The sequence below is a fragment of the Macaca nemestrina genome, chromosome 10 (assembly GCF_043159975.1).
Source record: "Macaca nemestrina isolate mMacNem1 chromosome 10, mMacNem.hap1, whole genome shotgun sequence".
NCBI classification, from domain to species: domain Eukaryota; kingdom Metazoa; phylum Chordata; class Mammalia; order Primates; family Cercopithecidae; genus Macaca; species Macaca nemestrina.
Window position 1 is genome coordinate 116,756,083 of NC_092134.1, and position 27,490 is coordinate 116,783,572.

The following is a 27,490-nucleotide window of genomic DNA, read 5'->3' on the forward strand; positions in this document are numbered from 1 at the left end:
TAGGGTCTCACTCATTGCCCAGGCTGGAATGCAGTAGCATGATCTCAGCTCCCCTTAGCCTTGACCTCCCGGGCTCAAGCAATCCCCCTTCCGCAAAGCTGGGACTACAGACGCACACTGCCATGCCTGGTTAATTTTTGTATTTTTTATAGAGATGGGGTTTTGCCATGTTACCACGTTGCCAGGCTGGTCTCAAACTCCCAGACTCAAGCAATTCTCTTGCCTTGGCTTCCCAAAGTGCTGGGATTATAGGCATGAGCCACTATGCCTGGCCTAAATGAAGTACTATTGTATTATGTAGATAGAAACAAAGCCAAGAGATCTAAATTGACTTGCAGAGACCTCACTTAGAGTGGATTATTAGTCCTATTATTTTCTTTATGACAACTTACCAACAAATCTTTATTAAGTGACTACTATGTGCCAGGCTCTCGCTGGACATTGAGGATTCAGTGGTCCCTGGCTCATGAAATTTGTATTTCAGGGAAGGAAACAGGCAGCAAATGATCAAGATAATTTCAGATATGGTAAGCGTTAAATAAAAGAATAACACAGGCCACTATGTGAGAGAGAGATTCATTGAAGGATAGAAGTTAGGAACTAAGGTAAGGATTGCTGATTTAGACCTGGTGCTGGGGAGTCTCTCACTGAAGCAGTGTCTTTCAGCTGACACCGGAAAGACAGAAAACCTGGCTGGCAGGGGCATGCCTGACTGAGAAAAGAGCAGTCACAGGCCTAAGGAGGGAATGAGCTTTGTTGTACCAGGAACAAAAAGGTGGTGGGTGAAGTCGAAGCCTAGTGCGGATAAGGGTCTTGCATGGTGCAATCAGAGGTAGGCAAAAACTAGATTATGAAATGGCTTGAAGGAGTGTGAATTTTATTGTGAGTGCAACAGAAGCCAGTGGAGAGCTTGATCTGGTCACATGACCCATTTTGCATTTTTAAAAGAACCAGTCTGGCTGCTCTGTGGAGAAGAGATTGTAGAGGAACACCACCAGAAGCAAGGAGACCTGTTAGCTTCTATCTGCCTGCCTAGGGGAGGGATAGCAATGGCTTGGACTACACTGGGAGCAGCAAAGAAGTTAAGTGGATTTGTGGGATAGATTTGTTTGAAATAGTGTAAATCTGCCCTGGTGTGGTGGCTCACACCTGTAATCCGGCACTTTGGGAGGCTAAGGCCAGCAGATCACCTGAGGTCCAGAGTTCGAGACCAGCCTGGCCAACATGGTGAAACCCCACCTCTACTAAAAATACAAAAATTAGCTGAGTGTGGTGGCAGGTGCCTGTAATCCCAGCTACTCGGGAGGCTGAGGCAGGAGAATCGCTTGAACCCAGGAGGTGAAGATTGCAGTGAGCCGAGATCGTGCCACTGCACTTCAGCCTGGGCAACAAGAGTGAAACTCCATCTCAAATAAATAAAATGAAATAAAATAAAATAGTGTAAATATTGTCTGGCTCATAGGAGGAGTTTTAAAAATGGTAGTGGTTATTGCATTACTCCATTCTTAAACATGAATCTTGAAGGGATTCAGAGATTTGTTCTAGCTCACAGGACCAGTACATTAAGCCAGGGCACCATACCCACTGCTACTAGGTACTGTTACGCTATCCACAAAATACTTTACCTGAGGTCTTTTTCCTTCCAATCTTTTCTGCATGTAGCCATCATTCTAATCTTCCTCAAACATTGCTTTCATCATGTTTACCTTGCTGATAAGCACATTATGTGTATTCATGTGGTTACTGAGTAATTGCTATGAACTAGGCTGTATGGGTGAGTGGGGTTCACACACCTGAGATACGACTCTTGCCTCTAGGATTTTAGAATTTACCTGGGGAGACATGATTAGCCCACATAAAACAACAGAGAGAGAGATAAGGAAGAGGCAGCATAATCAACAAAGCATTCATGGAGGAAATAGGTCTTATTCTACATCTTGAATGAGAGAGAACTGTAGCAAAGAGAAAGGCAAAAAGGTGCTGGGTAAGAAAAGGAGCAGAGACATAAAATATCCAATTTTAATGGTATAGAGAGGGGATTCACTCGAGGAGAGGAGAGCATCTATCTGCTTTGAGAAGCTGGGAAACAAAGTCATAGGGTCAGGATGGTGCCTGACTATGGATGTTCTCAAAAGTTAGGCACCAAGGATTTGGACTGGATTCAGCTGGATGTAAGAAGTTACTACAGACTTGGAAGCAAGATTAAGTCTCCTGGAAGGGGAGACTTAACTGGGACCAGAGATCATTTTCCCCTATAATTTCAAAGGTACTTATCATCTTTAGGTACTTATTAGGTATTTAGCTTGTAACTCTTTCCACTGTTCAAATATATACCCAGTATGCATGCAGCCTATACGGAGCAGGCGCAGAGTAAATGTTTGATGATGATGAAAGACATGCGGAAGAAAGGTTAATTTGGCAACATCATAGACCTGAATTGAGACAAAGTAAGCCAGGAGGTAGGAAAGTCAATGAAGAAGTTGTTCCAGAAACGTACCTGAGAAGGAAGGAATACAGAAGAGGCAGATATGGGAAAATACTCAGGAAGTATCATTAAAAGGAGCTGTGACTAATTTTAATAAAGAGTGGGTTAAAAATTAATTTAAGTTTTCAAGTCTAAATGTTCTGGAGGACCATGTCACTCAGGTAAGATGGAGCAACTGAGAGAGGGAATTCGTTAGAGGGAATAACATGGGGAATTTGGCTTTGGACAGGCATTTGCCGTGATAACAGAATATTCATTTACAAACGGTCCAGGAAATTGGTTCAGTGAGAATGAAGTGCCTATGAAGAGAGAGGACTGAAACTTGTTATAATTTCATTCACTTCAACAATATTTACAGAGGACCCAGATGTGCTAAGAACTATGAAAACATAGAATTAAAAGAAACAGGGAACTGGAAGAATATACATCTAGTAAAACAGTTACGGGAAAATGTACTTGCAAAAAAGGTATACAAAGTGAAATGAGTAAGTGTCCAGTAAGGATAAAGTGCTGAGTAAGTGAATTAAGCAGCACCCATTTATCTGTTCAGATTCCTGCCAGAGTCAAAAGGTTGTGCTGAAGTAGAGTCCATGAAAGCACCGCAGATGGCTCCTCCTGCTCAAGTTCCCCTGCTCTGTGCCCTGCTACTGTGGCCACAACTGTCTGGACCCAGGGTTGGCACACAAACACACACAGTAATCTTTTAGCCAGACGTAAAGAAGGCCAGCCACCAATCAGGAAAGTTGTGTCCCATAAAGGCCCTTCCTATTGAACAGTGAATGTCAGACATGGCCAGATCCTCTCTCTTGGAATGCTTTCAATGTTAGTCATAGAGAGTGACCACTACAAGCACAGATAGCAGTAGAAGCTGACACTACATGAAAAAGCAGTGGACAGATGGTGATTTATGAGAATGGCAAAATTACTAGAGTTATAGGCAATGGATAACTGTTAATGAAGGGACGAGCAGGGCCCCATAGCCTGCTGCTGGATCACAAGTGCAGTTGATTCCCGGACTGAAAAGCAGCTCTCTGACTGATGACAGTGTTTTCTAAAGTGTCCTTATTACCTTAGAGTAAATCCTCTGCGTCTGCAGTGCTCTGAGGGTGTCCTAGCATTTTATACCTTTTCTAAGAGCCCAGGTAACATAAGGGCACTCCTGTTGTTCTGGCTTTAATTTTATCTGCAGAAGAGGGTTTGTGAAAGAAAGGGTCAGTACATGTGCACCTTTGTACGTGGCTACCTTCCCAGGACAGTCTAACAGTAGAGGGTAGAAACTTCAGTTTTAGCTTAGAGCAGGCCTGGAATCCCCACGCTTATACTTTCTATTTCCTCCCCCTTTTCCCATTGTGATCACAGTCTGGTTCAGTGTGCTTGTCCTTGGAGAGAGCAACAGAAGGAAGTGCCAGGGAGACTGTTCAAGGGAGCCACCAGGCTTGAGAAAGAGGAACCCCTGAAGACAGTAGAAGGTGTGGGTGCCAAGAATTTGAATATCTACATCAGAGTTTCTCAATGTGCACACAGTGAACCACCAGTTTAGGATCATTTGATTTGCTAAAAGTGAAGATTACTGATCTACCTTAGACCAACTGAATAAAATATATGGGTGAAGGGCCTAGGAACTTGCACTTTTGGTAAGCATGGCAGGTGATTCCTAAAGCATTTACCCTTGAGACCTCTATGGTAAGGAAAGAAAGGGAATGTTGTAAGGAGGTGGTGCTGGCTTCTAAGTAAGTACCCAGGACTGAACGGCAGAAAGACCTGACATACCATATGTATAAATTGCTTTGGAAGTGAAAAGGAAAGAGAAAGTGTCTAAGATAAAACGGGAGTGTGGGGTGCATGGAACAAATGGTTGGATGCAGATTTGCTTTGCGAATCATGAGCCTAGATGATAACTGAGACCATGTGGATGGATAAGGTTTCTGCTAATGCCAGAATTGTCATAATCAGCATAAAGTGCTATATAAAGCTTTCCCCTCTTCAATATTATAGTCCTTTTAAGATGTATGAAACACCAACTATAGGAAGAACATCATATTCACAGCTGTAAGAGAAAACAAGAACTTATCATGCACTTGATGTTGCACAAAATAAATCTGTGATTTATGCCTGAGTGACCACAAAGTAGCGTGCAAATTCATTCATTTAAGAATTCCATGTGTCTATTATGTACGAGATAAGTATCTCTCGGCTGCATAGAATGTGGCTTATCAGAAGGTGACCTAAGTTTCAAAGCAGATTGTTGTTAAGATGAAGACAGAGATTGACAGGAGGTTTAAGACACTCTGTCTAAGTAAGGATTTAGAGTCACAGAGTTCATGGATTAGGATTTACAATCCACAGAGGGTCCATAGATTCACTCATTCAACATTCCATAAATATTTATTGAATGCCTTTTTGTGTCAGAGACTGTCTTAGGTGCTGGAAATTTAGCAGTAAATAAAACAGACCAAAACCCATGCCCTCATGGAGCTTACATTCTGGTGGGAGAGAGACAAGAAAACAAAATAGTGTATTATTGAAGGTGATAAGAGCTCTGGAGAAAAAGTAGGAAAAGAGATCTGGGACAAGGGGGAAATTACAGTATCAAAGATGATCTTTTTAGGGAAGATCTCATTTTAAAAACACTTTAGAACAAAGATTTAAATGAGGTGCCAGACAGAGGGGTAGCAAGTGCGTATTCCCTGAGGAAGCAGCCTGCCTGACATTTTCAAGGAACAGCCAGTAACCAATGTGTACTTACGGACAGTAGGATGAGAGTTCAGGGAAGTAAGAGGGTAGGGGATATCAAATAATTTAAAGCCATGTAGGATTTTTGAAAATAATTTCGCTTTTATGTCAAGTGGAATGAGGGCCACTGATGATCTGGGAGTAGTGACTATGATCTGACATGAAGGACACTCCACTTTTTAACGATGTGAACTTGGGCCCAGGTTTTAACCGCTAAATCTGTTTCTTCATTTGTAAAACAGTAAAAAGTATTTTACCTCATAAGGTTGTCGTGATGATTAAATAAGATGATACGATACGTGCAAAAGATTTAGCTTGTACTTAACATAGATTAGGCACATTTTCTCCCCTTCCTTGTCTTTCACTTCTCTCTTCTGCCCCTTCCACCTGGCGCTAGCAGGGGGAGACTGGAATAAACCTTGCAGAATACAGCCCGTACAAGAGTAGAAAAGATGACAGTTAATGTAAAGCCTTGGTTAACAGACATAATAGCTCGGATTTAAATTCAGATTTATTGGTGGTTTATGATGTGGACTAGACAAATGGAACTGAAAGTAGAGTCTCGGAGGAGGGGCGATCCTATCACACACAGGCGTTGGTTTTCCACCCCTCAATCCTCAAGTCTCTCCCAACGTACCTTTCTAGGTAGTTTATCAACACAGACTCCGGGTATGCTAGCATGTTTAATTGCCCCATTGTTTAATATCTTACCTCTACAAACGTTAACTGATTAATCTGTCTTCTAATTAATGTTTGAATGACTCTCCTCAGGTCTAAACTAGCGAGGGCACCTCTACTTAACAACAGTTGTCTTTTGTTTGTGATTTCAGGGGCCATGGGTATATGCGAAGTCCCTGTTTAGAGACCTTGTGATGGGTTCAAAATATCAAGAAAGATAGCAAAATATCACAAACCTCCTACCCGAGATTAGCGCTGAAAGGGTCTGTCGCGTTTGTTTGGGCCTGGGGCTAAATTCGCAGCCCGAGTGCTGAGGCTGATAATAATCGGGGCGGCGATCGGAAAGCCCTGGTGTGGGAAATCGTCCGCCGGGTCTCCCTAAGTACCCGAAGTCGCCTCCCACTTTTGGTGACTGCTTGTTTATTTACATGCAGTCAATGATAGTAAATGGATGCGCGCCAGTATAGGCCGACCCCGAGGGCGGCGGGGCGCTCTTCGCAGCTTCTCTGTGGAGACCGGTCAGCCGGGCCGCTCGTGGCGTGGCCGCTCGCGGCGTCTCCCCGGTGGCGTCCGCACAGCCCTCCGCGGTCGGGTCCCGCTCAGGGTCAGAATCCGCGGCTGCGGGGTCCGCCTTGCGGCGAGGCAGGGGGCGGGCCGCCGCGTGGGTCCGGCAGTCCCTCCTCCCGCCAAGGCGCCGCCCAGACCCGCTCTCCAGCCGGCCCGGCTCCCCACCCTAGACCGCCCCAGCCACCCCTTCCTCCGCCGGCCCGGCCCCCGCTCCTCCCCCGCGGGCCCGGCCCGGCCCCCTCCTTCTCCCCGCCGGCGCTCGCGGCCTCCCCCTCTTCCCTCTTCCCACACCGCCCTCAGCCGCTCCCTCTCGTACGCCCGTCTGAAGAGGAATCGAGCGCGGAACGCATCGATAGCTCTGCCCTCTGCGGCCGCCCGGCCCCGAACTCATCGGTGTGCTCGGAGCTCGATTTTCCTAGGCGGCGGCCGCGGCGGCGGAGGCAGCAGCGGCGGCGGCAGTGGCGGCGGCGACGGTGGCGGCGGCTCGGCCAGTACTCCCGGCCCCCGCCATTTCGGACTGGGAGCGAGCGCGGCGCAGGCACTGAAGGCGGCGGCGGGGCCAGAGGCTCAGCGGCTCCCAGGTGCGGGAGAGAGGTACGAGGCGGACCACCCCTCCTGGGCCCCTGCCCGGGTCCCGACCCTCTTTGCCGGCGCCGGGCGGGGCCGGCGGCGAGTGAATGAATTAGGGGTCCCGGGAGGGGCGGGCGGGGGGCGCGGGCGCGGGGCCGGGGCGGGCGGGGTGAGGGGGCTCTGCAAGGGGAGGCGCGCGGACGCGGCGGCGCGGGGAGTGAGGAATGGGCGGTGCGGGGCTGAGGAGGGTGAGGCTGGAGGCGGTCGCCGCTTGTGCTGCTTCCTGGACGGGGAACCCCTTCCTTCCTCCTCCCCGAGAGCCGCGGCTGGAGGCTGCTGGGGAGAAACTCGGGCCGGGCCGGCTGCCCCTCGGGGCGGTGGGGTGCGGTGGAGGTTACTCCCGCTGCGCCCCGGCCTCCCCTCCCCCTCTCCCCGCTCCCGCACCTCTTGCCTCCCTTCCCAGCACTCGGCTGCCTCGGTCCAGCCTTCCCTGCTGCATTTGGCATCTCTAGGACGAAGGTATAAACTTCTCCCTCGAGCGCAGGATGGACGGGATAGTGGTCCTTTTCCGTGTGTAGGGGATGTGTGAGTAAGAGGCGAGGTCACGTTTTGGAAGAGCGTAGGAAAGTGCTTAGAGACCACTGTTGGAGGTTATTGTGTTTGGAAAAAAATGCATCTGCCTCCGAGTTCCTGACTGCTCCCCTCCCCCATGTATGGGCTGTGACATTGCTGTGGCCACAAAGGAGGAGGTGGAGGTAGAGATGGTGGAAGAACAGGTGGCCAACACCCTACACGTAGAACCTGTGACCTACAGTGAAAAGGAAAAAGTTAATCCCAGAAGGTCTGTTTTGCTTGGTCAAGTTAAACCCCGAAGAAAACCCGCAGAGCAGAAGCAAGGCTTTTTTCTTGCTAGTTGAGTGTAGACAGCAATAGCAAAAATAGTACTTGAAGTTTAATTTACCTGTTCTTGTCCTTCCCCTTATTTCTTATGTATTACTCTCATCCCTTATTTCGTCTATAATATCCTCATTTTGCAGATGTGTTCTACATCTCACGAGTTATTACAGTACTCCAAAACAGCACTTAACGTGATTTTTTTTTACATGATTTTTTAAACTTACAGAGGAATTGTAGCAATCCACCAGCTAACCGCCTGAAATAGACTTAAACATGTGCATCTCCTTTTTTATTTTTTATTTTTTTGAGATGGAGCCTCGCTCTGTCGCCCAGGCTGGAGTGCAATGGCGTGGTCTCGGCTCACTGAAACCTCTGCCTCCAGGGTTCAAGCGATTCTCCTGCCTCAGCCTCCTGAGTAGCTGGGACTACAGGCGCCCGCCACCGTGCCCAACTAATTTTTGTATTTTTAGTTGAGAAGGGGTTTCACCATGTTGGCCAGGATGGTCTCCATCTGCTCTGTTGCCCAGGCTGGAGTGCAGTGGCGCCGTCTCGGCTCACTGCCACCTTCGCCTCCTGGGTTCAAGCAATCCTCCTGCTTCAGCCTCCCGAATAACTGGGTTTATAGGTGTCTGCCACCATGCCCGGCTAATTTTTTGTATTTTTCATAGAGACAGGGGTGTCACCATATTGTCCAGGCTGGTCTCGAACTCCTGACCTCGTGATCCGCCCACCTCGGCCTCCCAAAGTGCCTTATGCATCTTCTAGCTGAAGTCTAAGCCTTCTTAAATCTTGAGCTCTATCAAAACAGAAAGGTTTTCTAATTGTTATACAATATATACGTTATGTTTATAATAGCATTTAAAAACTAAGTGATAAAGGGGAAAGGTCTATTTGTAATTATCAGCTCAGAATTAACCATATAACTGGTGTCACTGAAGTGACTAAGGTCCAAAATGCTGACTCCTACATGTGATAGACTACAGATATCAAATATGGTTGCTAACATTAGTTTACTTTGAGACTGTAGCCATACACAGTGTACTTGCTTTTAAGAGATGGTGGATGGTAATTCCGTTTTATGACAAATAAAAATGAATTTTCTTCCATAACAAAATTGTTGGATTTGAGTCCAGTCCACTCCTTATTAGCTTTTCTAACTGTGAGTAAGGGAGCTCCTCCCAGCCCATGATCTTCATTTGATAAGACTACTTTGGAGCCCAGTTCTCTCTAGTGGATTTAAATGTGACTTGGTTTTAAAAATCTCATTCAAAGAATTTTTTTTTTTTTTCTGGAAACAACCACCGCATAAACAAGTAAACCAGAAGATATATGTGGCTGTGAATTCGTACATATACACAAACTCTAATCCAGTGTCTGTCCACAGTATTTACTAGGCTGGTAAACTTTTTGGCCTTAAGGACCCCTCTAGGCTCTTTCTTTTTTTTGAGAGAGTGAGTCTCACTCTGTCACCCAGGCCAGAATGCAGTGGCGCTATCTCGGCTCACTACCACCTCCGACTCCCAGGCTCAAGCGATTCTCCCGCCTCAGCCTCCCGTGTAGCCGGGATTACAGGCTCCCGTCACCGGGCTGATTTTTGTGTTTTTAGATACGGGATTTCACCATGTTGGCCAGGCTGGTCTCGGCCTCCTGACCTCAGGTGATCCGCCCGCCTAAACCTGCCAAAGTGTTGGGATTACAGGCATGAGCCGCCATACCGGGCCTACACTCCTAGAAATTAATTATTGAAGGGGCCAGGCAAATTGGCTCTTGCTTGTAATCCCTGAGGCAAGAGGATCGCTTGAGGCCAGGAGTTGGAGACCAGCGTGCTCAACGTAGTGAGACCTTGTTATAAAGAAAAAAAAATTGAGAATTAAAAAAACCTTTGATTTGTGTGGGGTTTATTAATATTTATCATATTGGAAATTAAAACAATTTTTTAAAAATGTATTAATTCATTTAAAAATAGAAATAATAAGCCCATTACTTAGTAACATGAATAAAATATTTTATGAAAAATAACTATTTTCCAAAACAAAACCAAAACTTGGAAGAGTGGTGTCGTTTCACACTTTGGTAAATCTCTTTAATGATGTGGCTTAATAGAAGACATGGATTCTTATATCTGCATCTGCATTCAATCTATTATGATCACACATCTGGAAAACTTGTGAATGAATGGGAGTGAAAAGGGTAAAGGACATCTTAATGTTACTATGAAAACAGTTTTGACCTCTTGCATACCAGAAAAGTCTTAGTAACCTGAGGGGTTCCTAGACCACCTTTTGAGAACTGTTTTAGGCTATGCAAACTGGTTGGGGGGAGGTTGGGATAGGCAGAGAGCTAGAGGATACATTTTAGTGTAATTCTCCTCATCCATTCCTAATTGCTTTGGCCTACATTTGAAATAAAGCATGGAGGCAAATAGGATAAGATATATGTTTGTAGTGGTTGTTAACTGAACCTAGACAAGCAGCCAGTAAGTCTAGGTAGAACAGAGTAAGGCGGGGAACTATACTGTGACTGTGTGTGACACAATTTTTCTAGCCTGTGGTGCTTTTTGAGGCAGGGCTTAGGAGTAAGGTTAGTATGTTATCATTTGGAAAACCAAATTATTATTTTTGGTTTTCAGTAAATAGGATACGGTGTATATTTAGTGGTTTTTTTTTTTTTTCTTTTTTTGAGACGGAGTCTTGCTGTGTCGCCCAGGCTGGAGTGCAGTGGCGTGATCTTGGCTCACTGCAAGCTCTGCCTCCTGAGTTCACACCGTTCTCCTGCCTCAACCTCCCGAGTAGCTGAGACTACAGGCGCCCGCCACCACGCCTGGCTGATTTTTTTGTGTTTTTAGTAGAGACGGCATTTCACTGTGTTAGCCAGGATGGTCTTGATCTCCTGACTTTGTGATCCACCCACCTCAGCCTCCCAAAGTACTGGGATTACAGGCGTGAGCCGCCACGCCCGGCCTATTTAGTGTTTATCTACAATACATGCACATTCATTATATGGAGCTACTCATCCATAATAAATAATTGTGCATTTACTCCCGTTTTTTCCTGCATTTCTCTCCTTATTTGTAATTATGTGTTACATGAGGGAAAGGAGATGAAATTAAACATTCATATTATTTCAAAAAATTTGAAACAACTGACTAGAAACTATGTTTTATTTTCTGTGTGGTGCTTGTTATACAAGTTGTCAGTATTCATGCACCTGTGGGGAGACAGTGTAGGAAAAGCAAATAGTAACAGTCATGTGGATTACTGAGACATATTCACTTGCATCTCTTAACAACTGTTTTACTAAAAACAGTGTTTATCTCTAATCTTTTTGTTTGTTTGTTTTGAGGCAGAGTCTTACTCTGTCACCCAGTCTGGAGTGCAGTGGCTCCATCTCAGCTAACTGCAACCTCCGCCTCCCGGGTTCAAGCGATTCTCCTTCCTCAGCCTCCTGAGTAGCTGGGACTACAGGAGAGCGCCACCACGCCTGACTAATTTTTGTATTTTTGGTAGAGATGGGGTTTCACCATATTGGCCAGGCTGGTGTTGAACTCCTGGCCTCAGGTGATCCCCCCTCCGTGGCCTCCGAAAGTGCTGGGATTACAGGCATGAGCCACTGCACCTGGCTTTCTAATCTTTATCTTTTTGTGTGCAGCAGTGATACAGGATTATGTATTGTGATTGATGATCACATCACCTGGACTGAATAGTTAATTTGGAGTTCTCTTAGTTTTTACCTTTATTTTCCCCAGAGATTTTTTTTTTTTTTTTTTTTTGAGACGGAGTCTTGCTCTGTCACCAGAATGGAGTGCAGTGGTGCGATCTCAGCTCACTGCAACCTCCGACTTCTTTTTTCCCCAGAGATATTTCACACATTAAAATGTCATCAAATATTGTTCTTCTGCCTTAGTGTTTAAATTTTTATTTCCCCATGACACAATCCAACTTTGATACTCATTCTCCCAACCCTCACCTGATTCTTACTGTTAATACTTATCCAAGAGAGTTACTGCCATGATGCTTTAAAAGTTTTTCTGTAGCTGTTGCATAGTGACTTCTAACTCTTAGAGGTGGGGGTTCACTTGGAGAACTAACAATAGGAGTGGAGATAGCTGTCAGCAACTTTTGTGAGGGTGTGTCTACAGGGTGTAGAGGACTGTTCTAGACACTTGCATGAGTGAAGTCATGATCCTTTGAGAGTCTTTAGCCGCTGCAGAACAGCAGTGTGGCTGTTTAGATACAACAACTTGAATTTAAAGATAAAAGAACTATCTATGCAGCAGTTAGGTATTTTTATTAAACGTTGATGGAGGAGTTTGTAAATGAAGTACAGTTCATTATAATACACATCTGTAGTCAACTGGAATTTTCATGATTGAATTTTGTAAGGTATTTTGAAATAACTTTTCATATAAAGGTGAGTTTGTATTAAAAGGTACTGATGGAGTATTTGATAGTGTATTAACCTCATGTGTGACATGTTCTAATTTAGTCACATTTTCATTATTTTTATTATAAGGCCTGCTGAAAAATGACTGAATATAAACTTGTGGTAGTTGGAGCTGGTGGCGTAGGCAAGAGTGCCTTGACGATACAGCTAATTCAGAATCATTTTGTGGACGAATATGATCCAACAATAGAGGTAAATCTTGTTTTAATATTATGCGTATTACTGGTGCAGGACCATTCTTTGGTACAAATAAACGTTTCTCTGACCATTTTCATGAGTACTTATTACAAGATAATTATACTGAAAGTTACTTTAAGTTTTCTGAAATGTACCTTGGGTTTCAAGTTATATGTAACCATTAATATGAGAGCTTTCCTTTCCTTGGGAGTATGTCAGGGTCCATGATGTTCACTCTCTGTGCATTTTGCTTGGAAGTATATTTCAGCGTTTTGTGAGAGGGTAGAAATTTGTATCCTATCTGTACCTGAAAGGCAATCTTTTTAATGTAACTTTTATTTTTATGGGTTTCTTGGTATTATGACATCATATGTAAAGGTTAGATTTAATTGTACTAGTGAAATGTAATTGTTTGATGGTTGATTTTTTTAAACTTCATTAGCAGTATTTTCCTATCTTCTTCTCAACATTAGAGAACCTACGACTACCTGATAAATTTTAAAAAATGAATTCTTTGCCTAAGGTGTGATTTATATAAAGATGCTATTACCAACTTTACGTTTGCTTTGTTGTCATTTTTAAATTTACTCAAGGAAATGCTAGAATTAAAAAAAAAATTCCTTGACTAAATTTAAATTATTATGTTTTGAGGATTATTTTCAGCTTTTTTTAGTTTAATGAAAAGTAACCAAAGTAAAGGCCAGCAGCAGAATAAGTAAAGACCTGTAAGAGACCTTGAGAGGTCAGGTAGTAGAATTCCCTTCCATCCCAAGCAGATGAGGATTTATTTAATCTCAGAGACCTGCAGGAGGGGACATTCCCCAACTGTCCTTGTTAACCCATTTTCAGAACATACTTATTAGCATATTTCACACGTAATTTGAATCTTCATGTTAAATTTAACATCAGTGGAGATGGAAAATAAGCATATCACCTTGTCTTTGAAATAGCCCTATATTGTAAGATTATTTCTGAGGCTTCTTTACCCTTGATTAAGCAGTCCTAATCCTTTAGCATTTATTCTACATCTGATGTACTAGTTTAAAAAAATTGGCTCTGAAAAATTTCTGAGAACTTTCTTGAAGTCCCAAGCTGTGAAATCTAGAACAGGTCAAAGTGCCCTATTAAGGTACTGTACTGTGTAATGTCTTGAAGAAACACTTTGCACTGGGGCAAGTTCTGAGGGCATTGGTGGCCTTGGGAAGATGTGTACGCAGTTTAGAACCTGGAGAATTGATTAGATAACTAATCATAGGGAAATGTCACTTATTTTTGGTACTATAAAAAAGTGAAGAAATAATGCCTATTTGCAAAGATTTGATTTAAACATAGAAACAACTTTATTTGGCTTCCAATTCTGAGAATTTACAACAGTAAAGGGGAACAGTCTAATTGAAGTAGACTGCCTATGCAGTAGTCTCTGTATATTTACTTTTGTCAAGTTAATTCAATGTATACTACAGTTTTGTTTGTTTCTTTGAGGAGGTTTGAATAGTGCACCCATTTCAATCTGTATTGCAAATTCAGGGTTACTTGGCAGACTCTACTATTTAAATCAGGTGTAAAAGGAAGTTTTAATAGAATTCACTTTATGCATGAAAGTTTTCCTGGGATTTTGGAAGGTAGTTTTACTGGAAATGCTGTCCGTCTTTCCTGAAAATCTGAGAAATTCCATTACACTTTGTTTCCAATCAGAGGTCATGAATGCTATATGAGTGTATATATAGCATGACGTCATGAATATGATAAAGTGGGTTAGGACACCTTTTGCTAACGATTGTTAAAATGCAATATAAATCTTGAAGAAACAAAGCTAACAGTTAAGACTTTATTTGTGGGGAAGGTTGAAAAAGTTTATAAACTTAAACCTATAACTCTGATTATGATTTCTGCCAAACCAGAAGACTTGACTGTGGGAAGCATTGATTACCTGTGAACTTTGAAACTGACGGTCCCTGACGTAGTTTAGTCACCTGGGAAAAGGTATCTGAGATTATCTGTTATCTCCCAAGTTACAGTGAGTCTCTGAGGGAACTGACGTATTACATTAAATTCTTGGTGTAAACTGTAGGAGAGGCAAGAGAACTTAGTAGTTTAATAGTTGGCTGAATGGAAATGCTGACTCCATGTTATCGTAAAAAGTTAAAAATTTAGGAGGATATGGGGATTTCACTGCCATTGTAGGTTTTGATTGGTATTCACCAATCAGTGTGGGTCAGAGAGAAAATTAGAAAGGATATGACTGCACATTTTGGAATTATTAGCAGTTTTTCTACATTTAAGATGGAAATACATTTTTTAAAAATTTAAATCAAATAATACTATATTTTTTGGTGACTTAGGTTTTGCAAAATTTACACTAAGAGGTAGTGAGGAGGGTGGCTATTGTTTCTTTCAATAATGTATCTGAGAGGTGGTAACTCACCTAAGGATACGTAGCTAATGAGTGGTGGGATTTGAATTTAAATTCTCTGAGACTAAGTTAAATTTCCACTATACTCTTGTGTAACTTTTTAAAACTGAGAATCAGCTGTTTTTCAAGTTAAGAAAATATTTACTTATGGAGACTAATTCAGATTTGTCAATATATCAAAATTTGAACTTAGCTTACTATCTAATGGCAACTTAGTGGCAGAGATATGATGTAAAATCATTCAGGCATGACACATAGATGGAGTACGTTTGTATTTGAGGCTGTCTTACTATGAAAACCCTGAAATTTTTTTTCTAAGGTAAAATTGGGTGGAACAGGAAGAATCTCATTTTAAAAAAATGTAGGTAGTTACAGAGATCAGAATGATTAGTTGATCACTTACCAAGTATATATTAAGTATCTACTGTATATAAATGCTAGTGAGAATAAATATAGCAAGATGTATTTTTTCCCAGGCTCTAATTGTTTGACATCTGCATGCTTTTATTGTGGCGCTTATAATTCAATTCAAGTATTATGCGCTGCTTTGATGGAACAGTTTCCTATTCAGTAAGGAACACCAGATTAATAATTGGATTGGTTTGTTTCATCTTTAGTGTTCTGAGCTGTAGAGTATTTATTTACCAAGGTTTATCAGTTTTCAGTTTCTTTTGTTTTTCCATGTTCATTATAGAATTCATTTTACCTACGAATGAAGTATGTAGATTATAGGGAGAAAATTTGTAAAATTAAACTGACACTGAAGAGTGGTATAAGAAAAGCCTTATGTGATTTGTAAGCTGTTATTCTTTTGAGTTTATACATATATCTGTAGTCATCAGTGAGGGATGGTTGGGTGACTGCCCTCCAGAGGACATTTGGCAACATCTGGAGACATTTTTGGTTGCCACAACTTGGGGAGAGAGGGCTGCTACTGGCATGTATTGAGTAGATGCTATTACTTTTAATGGCAAAGCTGCAATTACCTTTGCACCAACCTAGTATTAAACTTCCTGCAGTGCACAGGAAAGCCCCCACAACAGAGTTATCTGACCCCAAACCTCAATAGTGTTAAGGTCCAAACCTTGCTATGTTAAACTGTAGCTTTAAACATCCTTTAAATTGTCAAATTCATGTCCCTGACATAAGGTTTATGTCAGATTTTCAAGCATAACAAAGATTTAAACTTTACCTTTTGTAAATTAATAATATGTTAGCTTACTCCAGTGTTCTATTAAAACATTCTGTTTTTAAAATCAGACACACACAGCAATTTTATGTCACTTCTCTTCAAGGCTGTGAAGCTCTCCCCACTTTTGTGAGTGCCCTCTACTGGTCAAATTCTTTGCTTTATAACAAGTAACAATGAAATCCTAAGTTTGGGTAGTTTCCCTATTTAAACTATGGGTGTCATCAATTTATAAATATATCTGTTTTATTTAAAAGTCTTATTTTATATGATTGATTTTAAAAAACTTAAAGTATCAGTTGTACTTTCTGCTAATATTAATATAAACATTACCGTGTGTATTAGTTAGGTACTATATTTAGGTCAAATTAAGAATAAGTATTTATTTAGACCTGAATATAAAACTTTACTGGTCATGGTTTTTTATACCTTGGGTTTTTATAAATCCAAAGCTTTATAAACATACAAATGGAAGTGGGTAATGGAAATAAGTGAAAGGAAAAAATGATTTTATGGTTTGGAATCTCCTAAGATTCTGGTTTTAACAATACAGCTAATTCCTTAATCCCAGAAATGTTCTTCACTGCCACTTAGTACCATGCAGTCTTCTTATGGATTAGGCATACACTGAGGCCTAAGACAGACCAGATTCCTGCCTTCATGGCGCTTATTAGTTTTAGGTATCTCTAGATTTCTTATAATACCTATTACAATGCCTCACATTAGTTCATTTGTGTGGGTTCAACATAGTAGTCAGTACATGGCAAATTCAAGTTTTACTTTTGGGAACTTCATGAATTTTTTTCCTCAGATATCTTCTATCCTCAGATATCTTGGTTGAATTCATAGATGGGGTACCCGTGGATATGGATGGCCAACTTTATTTTGAAGAGCAATGTTTCTAGGCAATCATGCTAATTATGTATGACTTAATTTAGAGGCTTTATACTTAAGAATATTACATTTCTTGCGTCTGTTAACCATTATTATTTCATAATGTGTACGTTATGGAAGAGTTAAATTATTGGGATCTTACCATATAAATTAGTAGAAATAAGCCAGGTGTGGTGGCTCATGCCTGTAATCTTAGCACTTTGGGAGGCTGAGGCGGGCAGATCACGAGGTCAGGAGTTCGAGACTACCCTGGCCAATGTGGTGAAACCCTGTCTCTACTAAAAATACAAAAAGTAGTTGGGTGTGGTGGCGCATGCCTGTAATCCCAGCTACCCAGGAGACTGAAACAGGAGAATGGTTGGAACCCGGGAGGTGGAGGCTGCAGTGAGCCGAGATCACGCCACTGCACTCCAGCCTGGGCAACAGAGCAAGACCCCATCTCCCAAAAAAAAAAAAAAGCAGAAATAGTGAAAATAAAATATTTGAAAGAATTAAGGAGGGACACAGTAACTACCTTAGATACTTTTTTTCAATGTTTTATTTTGAAAAAATTTCAAACCTATAGAAAAGTAGTAAAAAAATAGTACAGCGAATAGCTGTTACTCTTAAACTAGATTCACTAACATTTTGCCATAGTTGCTTTCTCTATGCTTTCACAGATCTATTCATCTGTGTATATAGGTATACACTTATGTGAATGTATATTCTTTATTTTTGCTGAACTATTTAAGATTAAATTGCACGTGTTGTGACCCTTCACCACTAAACTTGGTATAACTTCTAAGACAGGGGTCTGCAAACTATGGGCTGCTTGCTGGCCAAATCCTACCTGCTGTCTTTTTTTTTTTTTTTTTTTTTTTTTGAGACAGAGCCTCACTGTGTCACCCAGGCTGGAGTGTAGTGGCGCAGTCTCGGCTCACTGCAACCTCTGACTCCTGGGTTCAAGCAATTCCCCTGCCTCAGCCTCCCAAGTAGCTGGGACTATAGGTGCCCACCACCATGCCTGGCCAATTTTTGTATTTTTAGTAGAGATGGGGTTTCACTGTGTTGGCCAGGCTGGTCTCGAACTCCTGACCTCATGATCCTCCCGCCTTGGCCTCCCAGAGTGCCAGATTACAGGCATGAGCAACCACTCCTGCCCTCCTGCTGTCTTTTTTTATATGATTTTGTTGGAGCACAGCCATGCATGTGTGTTTACATACTGTGTATGGCTGCTTTCACACTGCAGTGGCACAGTTGAGTAGTTGCAGCCAAAATGACCAAAAGCCTGAAATATTTACTATCTTTAGATCTTTATAGACTTTTTACCTTTAGAGAAAAAGTTGGCTGACCTTATTCCAACAACAGGAATATTTCCTTGTATAACTACAGTATTTTCTTGTATAGCTATAACATAATGATGAAGTTTAGGAAATTCAACATTGTTATACAATACTTTGTCTCATATATGGTCTGTATTAAAATTTTGTGAGTTGTTCTAAGAATGTCCTTTTAGCAGTTACTTATTTTTTTTCTGATTCAGGATCAAAAATTAGTTGTCTTGTCTCCGTCTGTTTTAATCTAGAACCATTTCTCAGCTTTTGTCTTTTATGACAATGATACTTTACAAAGAACTCAGGTCAATTGTTTTGTAGAATGTCCTCTAGTTTAAGTTTGTCTGATGGTTTCCTCATGATCAGATTTAGGTTAAACAATTTGGGCAGGAATGCTCCATAGTGATGTCGTGTCCTCCGCCTTGTATCACAACAGGAGGCACGTCATGGTGGTTTGTCTCATTATTGGTAACATTGATTTTTTGGTTAAGGTGATATCTATCAGATTTCTCTCTGCAAAGTTGCCTTTAATTGCTTTATAATTAATAAGTACTCTGTGGGGAGATACTTGGAGACTGTAAATGCCCTGTTGTCCAATATATTTGCATCCAGTAGGATTTAGCATCCACTCATTATTACTACCTTAATGGTTGCAAAATGGTAATCTTCTAACTCTGTCATCACTTCTTGATTAATTAATTGGCATCTGCCATTAAAAAGGGCTCTCTCTTTTCTCTTCTCTTCCCTTATTTATTTGTTTGGTTTGTTTTATTTGTATCAGTATGGATTCATGAATTCTTTAATTTAATGTGTTGAAGTCTGTTATTGTAATTACTGATTTTGTTGCTCAAATTTGTTTTGATATGGCCAATGGAATCCCTTTTAAGCTGGCTTCTGTATGCTTTTAACATGTCCCCTTCAGTTTTTTAGTTTCTTCATGCTTTCTGGCACTGTGTATTCCAGGTTCACCTTGTTCTTTTCCTGTCCCCACCCTGGATTCAGCCATTTGTCTAAGGATCCCTAGTTCCTTTTAGTGGGGAATGGTGTTTAGAAATCAAGATCTGGGTCTTAGGTGCATTTATATAATGTGTTTATATAGTGACAATGGGGTGTCACTGCTTCTAGACCCTTTTCAAGGCACAGAGCTCAGAAATGCATGTTTTTAAGAAATCAAGAGTTAACTGTTCTTCACCTTCTTTCTCCCACAGTGAGAACCATGGATCTACCCTGTTTCTCCTTGTGTAAATTTTACTGCTAAATTATACACTTGTGAAATAAAAATGATAATGTCGTTCTTAAATTATGGATCTTGTAGTATTATCTAAGTAACATAGATTGAGTGACTTAACTTTAGGTTTCCTTATTTGTGGAATTTGGATTAAGTATTTTTCTCCCTTGAGAAAAGTGAGAATCTTTTCTCATTATCAGAGTATTCTTAAACCATTAAGGCAAACATTTGGGCAAAAATTAAGCTATCTGGCCGCATAAAAATTAAGTTATCTTTAACAAAGATAGAAGACAAATGAAAACCTAGAAAAACCATTTGGTTCATGTAACAGGAAGCTGTCTTATATATGAATTAGAAAAAAACAAACACACAAATAGAAAAAAGGGATGGGGGTACTAAAGATATAAATAGCTTATCTACCAAAAAAAGAAATAAAATAAATAACATAAACATATAAAAAGACACTTCATGAATATGATACAAATTCAAACAATAAATAACATTTCTGTACTTTCATATTGGCTAAGGTTAAAATGATAACTGCTAGGAAGGGTAAGGAGAAATGTGCGCCTTGCACTGTGCTGGGAGTATAGACCCTCAGACTGAATCAGTCTAGAGATATGTTTCAAAATGTAAACTACATGTCCTTTGACCAGATAATTCAGCTTCTTGGAATTTATCCAAGGATTTAATTGCGTAAATGTTTAAAATGTATATAAGAATGTTTATTGCAGTGTTGTTCATGATTTTAAAAAAATGGAAATAATCTTCATGTCTACCAATAGAGAATGGGTGAATAAATTATGGTATCTTTGTACATATAAGTAACATAGTTGTTGGAAAGATTAGGTAGATTTAAATACACTGACGTTCAAGAATGTCCATTATGTAAGTGAAGCTGGGTCACAGCACCTTGTGTTGAGAATGATTTCATCTAAAAACAAAATTACTCCCTCATTTTTTGTAGTGTTTTAGTTTTTTAACATAAGCTTATACTGTTGGAGCTGGGGGAAAAGTAAATACTCATTTTGGAGAGAGAAAAGTTTCAGATACCATTAGATTATTTCATGCTTCTTTTTCAAGCCTCAATAAATTAGATAATTCACACGTAGTCTTGGATTAAGGAAATTGCTATTAAGGCTAAATAAATAATATCTGAGAGGTATATAATATAAAATATGAACATTATATTGGCAGCTGTAATTATTAAGATTGGATCCATGGTCATTCCAGCCTCTCATTCTTACCTAGACTTCAAGTGATCACTTGTGGGGGAATGCCACGTGATTTCAACAGGTTACATATGTATGCTCATTATATGCTTATTTTCAAAGTTTGTCATATAAATTTTCCTTGAGATCATTCAGATTTTTGAACTAGTTTTTTCTCTTGGGAGTAGTACACATTTAATTCTCTCTAGTGCTAAACTAATGTTCACCATTCTTATAATTTTAAGTATCCAGCATTTGGTAAAGAAGTCTTTGTTTTCTTTATCCTTATTTTTAGTGAATGTCTTAGTTTTTAATTGAAAATTCTGCCATGAAAATGAGCTCTTTAACATCTTCACTCCCTAATCAAAACAGAAATCCTTCATAACCTTCAGTTTTAGCTCTCCTTCCCTTTGATTTGTCCAGCTCCATAATATTTATTTTGAAATATGGTGACCAGTTTTGCAAAATTATTATTATTATTATTATTATTATTATTATTATTATTATTTTGAGATGGAGTCTCGCTCTGTCACCCAGGCTGGAGTGCAGTGGCCGGATCACAGCTCACTGCAAGCTCCACCTCCCGGGTTTACGCCATTCTCCTGCCTCAGCCTCCCGAATAGCTGGGACTACAGGCGCCCACCACCTCGCCTGGCTAGTTTTTTGTATTTTTTAGTAGAGACGGGGTTTCACCATGTTAGCCAGGATGATCTCAATCTCCTGACCTCATGATCCACCCATCTCGGCCTCCCAAAGTACTGGGATTACAGGCTTGAGCCACCGCGCCCGGCCTGCAAAATTATTTTAACTATAGATGCCCAATGATTTTGTAAGGACAAGATACTGTTTCTAAGCAGTTCCCAGTAGCCAGTGGCATGCCCCTACTTTTTGTGTCTGCGTGTAGTATATAAAATAATGCAGTTAACTTTTTATAGCACTTTCCATTTTATAAAGAGATTTTCATGGTGTTTAATACTAATGTATGTATAAAATCCTTTATGCAATTTTTTACCTACTTTCACAGCTGAAGGAGCAATAGCTTAGAGAAGATGTGAGATAAAGTAGTTTGCCCAAGCCCATAGCACAAATAAGTGAAGTTCTTTGGCTGTCCATAGATTGAAGACTCCCAAGTCTGTCTCTAGCCTGGACTTCTGTCCTGAGCACCAGACACGTATGTATATCAAGCTGCCTGCAGGTCATACCCACCAGGACAACCCATGAGTATAGGGAATTCAACATGCCCAGTATCACTCATCTTTTCAACTTCGCTCTCTCCTTTGTACTCATCCCCTGTCAGTAAACTCTGTTATTTTTTAAAAATTGAAATGTATTCACATAGCATACAATTCACCCTTTTCAAGTGTATGTGGTTTTTAGTATATTCACACGGGTTGTGCAGTCATTACTACTAATTCCAGAACGTTACAATCACCCCAAAAGAAGTCCCACATCCATTAGCAGTCACTACCCAATCCCTTCTCCCACCAGCCTCTAAAAACCACTAATTTTTCTGTCTCTGTGAGTTTGCCTACTCTGATTATTTCATTTAAAGAGAATCATACAGTACGTGGCCTTTTGTGTCTGGCTTCCTCCACATAGGATGATGTTTTCAGGTTTCATCTATGTTTTTGCTTTTTGATCATTCCTTTCTCTGGTTGAATAATACTGTTATATGGATATACCTTATTTTGTTTATCTGTTCATTTGATGGGCATTTGAGTGATTTCCTCTTTTTGGCTATTTTGAATAATGCCACTATAAACATTTATGTACACGTCTTTGTGTGACCGTATATTTTCCGTTCTCTCGGGTATATATCTTAAGGTGGAATTGGTGGGTTATATGGTAGCTCTGTCTTTGACTTTCTGAGGAACTGCCAAGTTGTTTTCCACAGTGATTGTACTACTTACATTCCTACCAACAATTTTACCTGAGTATTTCTCCAATCTATTTAATCTCCTCGATCCATACTGCTGTTGCTGCCTTAGTTCAAGTTTTGTCATTTCTTGTAATAATTCCTAGATCATCTCCCAGTCTCTGCTCTCCTCCTTCTCTCCCCCCTTCTTCTCTCTATTTCCTCCCATTTTTAACATTTATAGAAGTCAAAAGTCTAGTCCAGAAAGCAGAAACCACACTAGATATTTCAGCATGGAGAACTAATTACGTGTTGGAAGACTGAAAGGCAAAAAAACACTGAAGTAACACAGTAACATCAAGAATGGCCACTACTCCTAAGATTCAGGGAGTGCTGGGAAGATTTGGGGGTTATCAGAACTGGAATCTCAGAGGAGGGGCCCGTTGTCGCTGAGGCTTAATCCCTGCAGAGGTGGTGCCTTTGGCTGCTACTGGTGCATCTGAGTGGGTACGATGAGGCAGTGTCTGGGAAGGGCCAAAAAATTTTGTCCCTTTCTATAATTTGTCATAAAAATGCTAATAGTGAATCTGATCTCCCTTCCTATTTTAAAAACCTTTTAGTGATTTTGTATGGGATAAAGTGTAAAACTCCTTAATATGATACGCGTGATCCTCCATAAACTGGCCTCTGCTTGATTGTCCAGTTTCACTTCTTGGTGCTTATTCTAAGGCCTCTAAGCCAGGGATCCCCAAACCGCAGGCTGCGGACTGGTACCCACCTGTGGCCTGTGAGGAACTGGGCTGCACAGCCGGAAGGAGGGGTGAGCATTACTTGCCTTGGCTCCTGTCAGATTGGTGGCATTAGAGTCTCATAGGAGCGTGAACCCTGTTGTGAACTGCCCGTGCAAGGAACTAGGTTGCATACTTGTTAGAGAATCTAATGCCTGATAGTCTAAGGCGAGACAGTTTCATCCCGAAAACACCCTGACTTTGTCCATGGAAAAATTGTCTTCCACGAAACCGGTCCCTGGTGCCAGAAAAGTTGGGGACTGCTGTTCTAAGCTAAAGTTATATGGAGCTCCTTGGTTCTGTGTCCTCAACATGTTGTTCTATGTATTTTACATTCTCTTTGCTCCTTTCTGCTTGGAATGTCCCTCCCCTCCCGTCTTAATTCATACAAGTTGATCTCTCCTGTGTGCCACCATTGTACTTTGTCTTGCATATGGTGTTACATTCATTTTATTTTAATTATTTATTTATGTTCATGTCTCTTCCACTCACCTTAGTTGCTTGAGGTCAGAAACTATATAATGTGTGACACAGAATGTGACACCTAGATTTTCAGTAAGTGTTTCTATGATACAAGGGAGACTGATGTGGGTAGGTGGGAATGAACTCATCAACCTCTGTTTACATACCTTAAATTGCCTGTTTCTTCCCTGTTACAATTCTGACAGTCTACAACAGTCTTTGATGGCTTATAAACTAAAAGTGTGGAACACATCATTCTATAATGGATTTAAATAACCTTTCAGAAGAGTAACTTAAAGTACTTGAGCATTAGTTGAGTAAAAGTTTCTCATCTTTTGCTACAGTTGTTATTAAGCAGTATGTGAAAAGTTCTTAGAATACTTAATACATCAAGAAAACTTACAGTTTCAAAAGGAAATCAAGTAATACATTATTGACATTTTCAGCAGTTCTAGTCATGCTGAGAAGAGCATCTCATGGAATTGGCAGCACGAAGGTGGAGATCAAATGGGATGATGTTTGTAATATGCTTATGACAGTATCTGGCATATAAGTAAGGGCTCAGTAAATGTTGACTCCTGTAATTGCTATTAATAGTAATATGATTACCTTTAGTAAAAGTTATTAGTTTCTTTAGATTTTTCGTTTACTACAATATAGTAAACAAAATCTATACTTGGAATGTATATATTGTTTTGTTTTGATACATGGAATATGTCTTTCGGTGTCAGGGTCACTGCCTGAGTTAGAAAACCCATACTCGAGTATGTTAAAAGGTGAACACACTGAATAATTTTGTTATTGATTATAATAGAAAAATGGCAAACTTGATGTTCTGGTTAATGAGGTTATCTTATCTTGAATGAGTTAGCTTTTAAATTCCTCAAAATAAAGGCATTTAGTAAACCAGGAAACACTTCATTAATATGCAAATCAGTGTAAAAGAAGATTAAAATTCCACATGGGCAAAGGACACACGTTGGCAATAAATATGAAGATAAGAAAAAGAAACCTATATAACATTATTACTCCTCAAATAAATTGGTATGAAAGCAATAAAGATTTGTAGCTTTTCAAACCAGCAGAAATTTAAAGTAAAAATACACAATCCTTAAGTAATGATAAAATGGGTGCACTCTTAGTGCTTTATAGAAAAGTGGTATAATGAACTTCATGTGTGTACCAGCCAGCTCTGTCATATCTTAACATTTAGCTGTATTTGGTTTAGCTCTTTTTTTTTTCCAAGATAGAAAAGTTAATACTGTTGAAGACTCCTACATTCTTTTCCGTAGTCTTACTCTCTTCCCTCCCATAAGTGTATTAAAATCTCTGTGTGTATTGTTTTGATTGTATTTTTACATAAAACTTTACATGTTATATACAACTGAATTGAAGTTAAGATTTATTAAATTATTCTTAATATATGTTGTAATTTAAAAATTAACAGCTTCATTGTCTTGGTAAAATTTATAGTATCTAAAACCTATGCTTGTTTTCCTAAGATAAGAGAACATTGCGACATAGATTTTAAAACAAATTGTTGAAAGATTAAAAAATCCACCTTTGCAAACTATTACATTGAAAGTGGGGCATTTGTTGTGAGCGTTCATTTCAAATATGTAGTATCTTCAGACTATTTGAGAAGGATTTGTATTACATAATTGAAAAATCTGTTAAATTGTGTTTATGTTAACTGTTTAATTGTAATAAAAATTTCCATTTATTTTTTAGTATCTACATATATTTACATTGAATGGATTCATTCACTTATTTAAGAGGCAGTACTGATTGCCTATAGTGTTCAAGACTGTTAGGTAGAGGGTGTGTAGTGGTGAGTAAAACAGGCATGAGTCCTACCATCATGGAGTTTAAAGCCTAGTAGGGGATATAGACTTACACAATTTCACGAGTAAATACATAATTACAAATTATAATACATGCTATGAAGGAAACATAGGAGGTACCAGGGAAGGAGGAATGCTTTGCATTTTTATTTTTAAGACTGAAGAGTGCTATTGGAGGACTTTGAGCAAGTGAATGACATGATCTAACCTTCATTCATTCATTCATTTATTCCTGGCTTAAGCGATCCTCCCACCTGAGACCTCCCAAGTAGCTGGGACTACAGGCATGCACCACCACACCTGACTAATTGTTTTTTGTATTTTTTGTGTTTTTGATGGGATTTTACCATGTTGGCCAGGCTGGTCTTGAACTCCTGACCTCGGGTGATCCACCCACCTCGGCCTCCCAGAGTGTTGGGATTATAGGCGTGAGCCATGGTGCCTGGCCCTAACCTACATTTATAAACTATCGTGGTGCCTGGCCCTAACCTACATTTGTAAACTATCATGGTGCCTGGCCCTAACCTACATTTATAAACTATCGTGGTGCCTGGCCCTAACCTACATTTATAAACTATCACTTGCTGCTGTGTGGAGAATATATTGTAAGATTAATAGCAGGGATACCTGCTAGGAAGCAATTGCTGCAGATTGCCTGAGACAAAATAGTTATGGACTAGGGGGATGGTGGTGGTAGGTGGTTGGATGTAGGATATATTTTGAAGATAGGTAAATGGTGCAAGATTGTGGGTCAGTTTTAAATGCTTAGGTAAATTTTCTTTGTAAGACGTTTTAGGATGCCATGTTAAGAATCGCTTTATAACTGTCATTTAATAAAAAAACACATATTTTCTTAGCATAATTTCCCATAGCGGCATTACTGTGTCAAAGGCTATGAACATTTGAATGACTTTCTTTAGATAAATACTGTAATTGCTTTCTAAGAATATTGTGCTTATTTATTATATCACCAGAAATGTTTGACTTCTGTCTACAATTCAGTCTTGGTAGTATAGTACATTTCATTTAGAAATTTTTTTTATTACTTACGTAGATGGAAAAAATAATATTTTAGCTGGGAGTGAGGGGACTATGGGGAATAACTTTCCTTCATTTAATATTTTATTGTGAGTTAGTTTAAGTTACTTTATTTTATCCTAGTTTCGTAAGGCTACAAATTAGTAACTTTGGTAACTTATGTACCTAATTTAAAAGTTTACTTTTTTGAAAGGCTGGAAACACTAATTAAAAACATAATACCTTCATGCTTGTCTTTGCTCCATTATTAAATAGTTTCATTATAGAATCTCCGTGTTTTAAAATCATTTTGGTTTTCATAACCAGTACTTCCTCAGAGTGGCAAATTTAAAAAAATATATAAAGAGAATGAATAATATGTGTTGAGAATACTTCAAATATGTGAAGAGTTATTAACTTACAGGAGGACTTGGCAAACTGTTCTATAAAGGGCCATATGAGTCTTTGTCACATAGTCTTGGGTTTTTGTTTTTGTTGTTTTAAACAGCTATTTATTCCTAGCTAGTGGGCAATACAAAAACAGTGGGCAAGGTTTGACCTGTGGGCAGTAGCTTGCTGAACCCTTATTTACACTCTGATTTTTTTGAAAGAGTCTACATTGATGCATAGCTTTTTTGTCCCTCCAAGTACAGTTGACCCTTGAACAACATGCGTTTGAATGACATGGGTCCACTTACACAGTTTTTTTCCCAACCAAATGCAGAT

At 40.0% G+C, this 27,490-nt stretch overlaps 1 protein-coding gene across 6 annotated transcripts in view; it reads left to right on the forward strand.

Moving 5' to 3' along the window:
• Window positions 1–6,222: 6,222 nt before the first annotated feature.
• Window positions 6,223–27,490, forward strand: part of LOC105492133 (KRAS proto-oncogene, GTPase) — a 48,185-nt gene continuing 26,917 nt past the window's right edge. For 2 of the 6 annotated variants that reach the window (XM_071072043.1, XM_011759085.3), the window contains exons 1-2: window positions 6,879–7,057; window positions 12,443–12,565. In XM_071072043.1, the coding sequence (XP_070928144.1) occupies window positions 12,455–12,565 (111 nt within the window). In that variant the 5' untranslated portion in view covers window positions 6,879–7,057; window positions 12,443–12,454. Of the gene's footprint in view, window positions 7,058–12,442; window positions 12,566–27,490 lie in introns of those variants that run through there. The other 4 variants (XM_071072044.1, XM_071072045.1, XM_071072042.1 and 1 more) reach the window with 3 other exon arrangements.